Below are 5074 nucleotides of genomic sequence, written 5' to 3'. Positions count from 1 at the left end.
CTCAGGAATGACCCCTAGTCTCAGGAACGACCCCTAGTCTCAGGACCGACCCCTAGTCTCAGGAACGACCCCTAGTCTCAGGACCAGCCCCTAGTCTCAGGACCGGCCACTAGTCTCAGGACTTGCCACTAGTCTCAGGACCGACACCTAGACTCAGGATTGGTCCTTGGTCTCAAGACTGGCCAGTAGTCTCAGGACCGGCATCTAGACTCAGGACTGGTGCATAGTCTCAGGACTGGCCAGTAGTCTCAGGAATGACCCCTAGTCTCAGGATGGACCTCTAGTCTCAGGACCGGCCAGTAGTCTCAGGACTGGCCAGTAGTCTTAGGAACGACCCCTAGTCTCAGGACCGACCCCTAGTCTCAGGACTGAACCCTGGTCTGTATAGCCATCACCAGATTTTAGCACTCAGAAAATGAACAGCTGTTTAGATCATCACAGGAAGTAAAGCGTCAGTCTTCCTTCAGAGCGTTCGGACAGCAGACATTAATAAACATGAGCATGAGTCAGAGTTCGATGATGAGGTCATGCTGTCTGGAAGAGGTTGAAAGAGGTCACACCGCTCAGTGAGAGGAAGGGTCTGATTGCAGATGGATTGTGGTGTTTTCCATGATAATGAATCTGTTTAGGTTCTATGTGCTCATATCTCACACTGTGTTTAAAGAGTGCATCATATTTACAGATGTATGAGAGAACGCAATAATGGTTTCTGACCACTTGAGGACCATGGTGAACTCTACACAGGTTTCATATTTTATACTGAGTGTCTACTTCCACACGGGGGTTTTTAAATACTTGTTCTTCATGATTGTCATGCGTTTATATGTGTGTATTATAGGTGCCAATGTGTTGCTGATTGTGGTTATCTGCGTGAACAGGAGCTTACATGAACCTATGTACCTTTTTCTGTGCAGCCTGTTTGTAAATGAACTGTATGGTAGTACAGGGTTGTTTCCATTCCTTCTGGTTCAGATCCTCTCTGACATCCACACTGTTTCTGCTCCGCTCTGCTTCCTGCAGGTTTTTTCTGTGTATTCTTATGTGTGTGTGGAATATTTAAACTTAACCGTCATGTCTTATGACAGATATCTTGCCATCTGTTATCCTCTGCAATACAACACACGTATGACTTCTAGGAGGGTCGCCTCTCTCGTTGCTGTGTCGTGGTTTTACTCGCTGTTAATCTGTGTTGTCATGATAGCTCTGACTGTGTCTCTGCAGCTGTGTGGGAACATCGTTAATACCGTGTACTGTGGGAACTACTCCATTGTTAAACTGGCCTGCTCTGACATTACTGTAATTAATATTTATGGACTCTTTGTGAGTCTTTGCACGTTCTTCGTTCCTCTGATTTTAATCCTCTACACGTACATTAAGATCCTCAGAGTGTGTTTCTCTGGTTGTAAGCAGAGCAGACAGAAAGCTGTCAGTACCTGCACACCTCACCTTGTTTCCCTCATCAACTTCTCTTTTGGCTGCAGCTTTGAAATACTTCACAATAGGTTTGATATGAGCGGTGTTCCAAACATGTTCCGCATCTTATTATCGTTATACTTCCTCACGTGCCAGCCTCTCCTCAATGCTGTGATGTACGGCCTGACATTTTCCAAAATCCGTGTTGTCGTGAGAAATGTGTTGTCAGAGGTCGGCCTTTAACGGGAGGTGATTGTGAACTGAGTGATGAATAAACCCCGTCTGGATGCACCTGAATCCACCTGTCCCGTTTATTCTTGATCTGAGAGTTGTCGGCAGGATGTAGATAATACAAGACAGCGTTTGATTGTTATAACTTTTTTTTTTGCGCCCAGCAAAAGTTTGTGTTAACCCTAAAGACGCTCGCAGTTACAAGTATGGCTGTGTGTGAGAACTGTCATATTGCATACTCACGACTGGAGGGTAACATTCACAGGCTGGAGAAAGAAGTCCGGGAAAAAGAAAAAATGATCGACAGCTTTCTATCGATCGCCCATGCCCAGTCCATACACATCTCACAGATGCAGGCAGTCTGTCGTCCTGTCACCGTCCTCCCGGCTGTCACAGGCCGCGGCCTCGGACTCTGCGGATACACTTCGATGGCTGTCAACAACCAATGCTGGTGCTGTTCCTGATCCAAAGACAGAGAGCCCGGTAGCTGTGGAGGATAGACTATCTGACCGAATCAGGTGTCGCTACTGCTGTTGGAGCCGTGGAGCCGTGCGATGTCATTCCTCCGGCGGAGGCCCCTGCGCACCCGGGTAGTGACTGGGCTCGAACGGGAGCCAGACCCAAAGCCCCAACTCTTACTTCCACACCAAATCGGTCCCATTGTGCGGTGCAGCCATCCTGATCTGAGGTAGTTCGTCGCGGCAGGAACTGCTCTGCTGCAGCGACACCATGGCCTCGTCTGGAGACATCGAACCGTTTTGCTGTTCTTCCTGATGAGCCTCCTGCTCATCCGTCGAATGCCGCTGTGGTCTCGCCACACCTGGAAGCATCTCTTTCTCGTGTTGCCGTCTCCCCTCCATCTCATCCTCCATCTCCGGCCCGGAGGATTTGCCAGCCGAGCACAGGAAAACAAAGCAGGGGATCCCTTTCAGTGCCGAAGCCTTCGTCCTCCTTTCGCTGCAGATTACTGAAGGAGGCCGTGACCAGGAGACGCTCTGAAGGTCTCATTCTTCAAGGAACAAACCCCACATCCTTGCCACAGCAGACCCCGGCTGTGACCACCCAGCCTCAGCCGGTAAGAGCTGCTCACGCTGTGGATACTGATTGTGACCTGTTCGGTTCTGGCGGAGCCCCGTCTACACTCCCACGGCCGCTTTTCTCCCCCTCAACCTTGATTATCGGCGATTCCATAGTCAGGAATGTGCGTTTTTTTTATGCATCAACACACTGCTTCCCTGGTGCCATGACATCCGACATTCAGAAAAAGCTCCAGGATTTACTGCCCACACTCTCGTTATCCATCAAAAGAGTGATAATCCACGTAGGCACAAATGATGCAGCTCGTCAACAGTCTGAGTTGACCAAATCTGATTTTAACCACCTTTTTGACTTCCTAAAGAACCGTGGAATGTCTGTTTTTATTACTGTAGGCCGCGGCACTGCTCGCTTCAGCAGACTGCTTAGTCTTCACACCTGGCTGCAGTCCACCTAAACAGCTCAGAACGTCGGGTTTATTGACAATTTTAACCTTTTCTGGAATCGCCGGTCTCTTTTTAACAACGACGGCGTACATCCAAACAGAGCAGGTTCTCAGATGTTGTCCGCTAACATTCAACACACAGTGCTGTCCTATCCTCGTGCCTGACTATTAACATCAAACTCATCTTCTTCTGGGGTATCGGGACAGTCTGCTGACCTGGGGATTGGCGCCCCCTGCCATCGTCCGCTGTCCCCTACAGCCACGCCAGCGCTAGTCACAACAACGGTCACAGACACTCCCAATCCTGCTCGCCAGCTCTACCCAGTGGCCAACGAGGCAAATACAAAGAAGAGGAATTCTACACAAAAACCTCATAAAAGTTAACACCAAAAGTACATTAATGCAACAAAACAAGACAATTAATTGTGGACTGTTAAACATCAGATCTTTGTCATCTAAGGCTGCATTAGTTAATGACTTAATAACAGACAATCAGATTGACTTATGTTGCCTCACTGAAACCTGGTTGCGACATGAAGAATATGTGACACGAAATGAAGCCACTCCACCCAGTCATATAAATACTCATGTTGCTCGAGTCACTGGTCGAGGAGGCGGAGTCGCAGCCATCTCCGACTCAAGTTAGGGCTGTGCAATTAATCGTATTTTAATCGCAATTACGATTTTGGCCTGACACAATTACGAAAACAACATAATCGAACAAAACAATTATTTAGCTTTGCTAGGTTGTGACAGTGCACTGCAACATATTTGATCTAATTTATTTTGGTCTCATTTATTTTTTATTTATCATATTTATATATGTTTAGTAGCTTGTGGAAGTGCGCTCCAAAATATTTGTTGATCTTGTTTATTGTTATTTATTATTTTTACATTATTTATTTAATGTAAATATTTCATTTATTTTTGTATTGGTTTTTCAGTTGAATTACACGTTCAGGGTAATCAACAGTTAAAAAGATACTGTTCAAATTATTATTTGTATTTGTTTTAAAGTTCAATAAATGGAAGTCAATGAATAATCATATTTAATAATCGTGATATCAATTATTGACCAAAATAATCGTGATTATGATTTTTGCCATAATCGCACAGCCCTAACTCAAGTCTTCTCATATATACAAAATCAAAACAAAACTATAACTCTTTTGAAAGCCTGATTCTTAGTCTTTTGCACCCAACTTGGAAAACAATTCAGCCAATATTAATTGTCACAGTGTATCGGGCCCCAGGTCCTTATTCTGAATTCATATCTGAATTTTCAGAATTGTTATCAAGTTTAGTCCTTAAAACCGATAAAGTCATTATTGTGGGTGACTTTAATATTCATGTTGACGTTGAGAATAATAGCCTCAATATTGTTTTTACCTCATTATTAGATTGAATTGGATTCATACAGAATGTACATCAACCAACCCACTGTTTCAACCACACCCTCGACCTTGTTCTAACATATGGTATTCAAATTGAGCATCTATCAGTCAGTGCTCATAACCCTGTTTTATCTGATCACTACTTATTAACTTTTGGTGTTCTGTTATTAGACTATAAGTCACTGCATAAGAATGCCTACAAAAGAAATCTATCAGATTCTGCTGTAGCAACATTTATGGAAAAAATGCCATCAGTGCTTAGCTCTTTAACATCTCACAGTCCAAGGGAGGACTCCTTTACTAACCTTACGCCCCCCCAAATAGATCATATGATTGATAGTGTTACAGGGGCGCTAAAAATAACACTGGACTCTATTGCCCCTTTTAAAATTAAGAAAATTAAACTAAGAAGACTAGCTCCATGGCATAACAATGAAACACGCATAATAAAGCAGAGGACAAGGCAACTTGAAAGGAAATGGCGCTCCACCAAGCATGAAGAATTTTGGTTACTCTGGCTTGATAACATTAAAAAATATAAGAAGGCACTACGCAC

The 5074-nt window shown here is 44.5% G+C and overlaps 1 protein-coding gene across 1 annotated transcript; it reads left to right on the top strand.

Annotated features, from left to right (window-relative positions):
• The first annotated feature begins 726 nt into the window (after positions 1-726).
• Positions 727-1656, top strand: LOC117489265 (olfactory receptor 10J4-like). The gene has a single exon (XM_034138471.1). The coding sequence runs from the start codon at positions 727-729 to the stop codon at positions 1654-1656; it is 930 nt and encodes a 309-aa protein (XP_033994362.1).
• The last annotated feature ends 3418 nt before the right edge of the window (positions 1657-5074 follow it).

The sequence above is a fragment of the Trematomus bernacchii genome, unplaced genomic scaffold (assembly GCF_902827165.1).
Source record: "Trematomus bernacchii unplaced genomic scaffold, fTreBer1.1, whole genome shotgun sequence".
NCBI classification, from domain to species: domain Eukaryota; kingdom Metazoa; phylum Chordata; class Actinopteri; order Perciformes; family Nototheniidae; genus Trematomus; species Trematomus bernacchii.
Note: the sequence above shows the minus strand (reverse complement) of the source record. Positions and strands in the feature narration are given on the sequence as shown.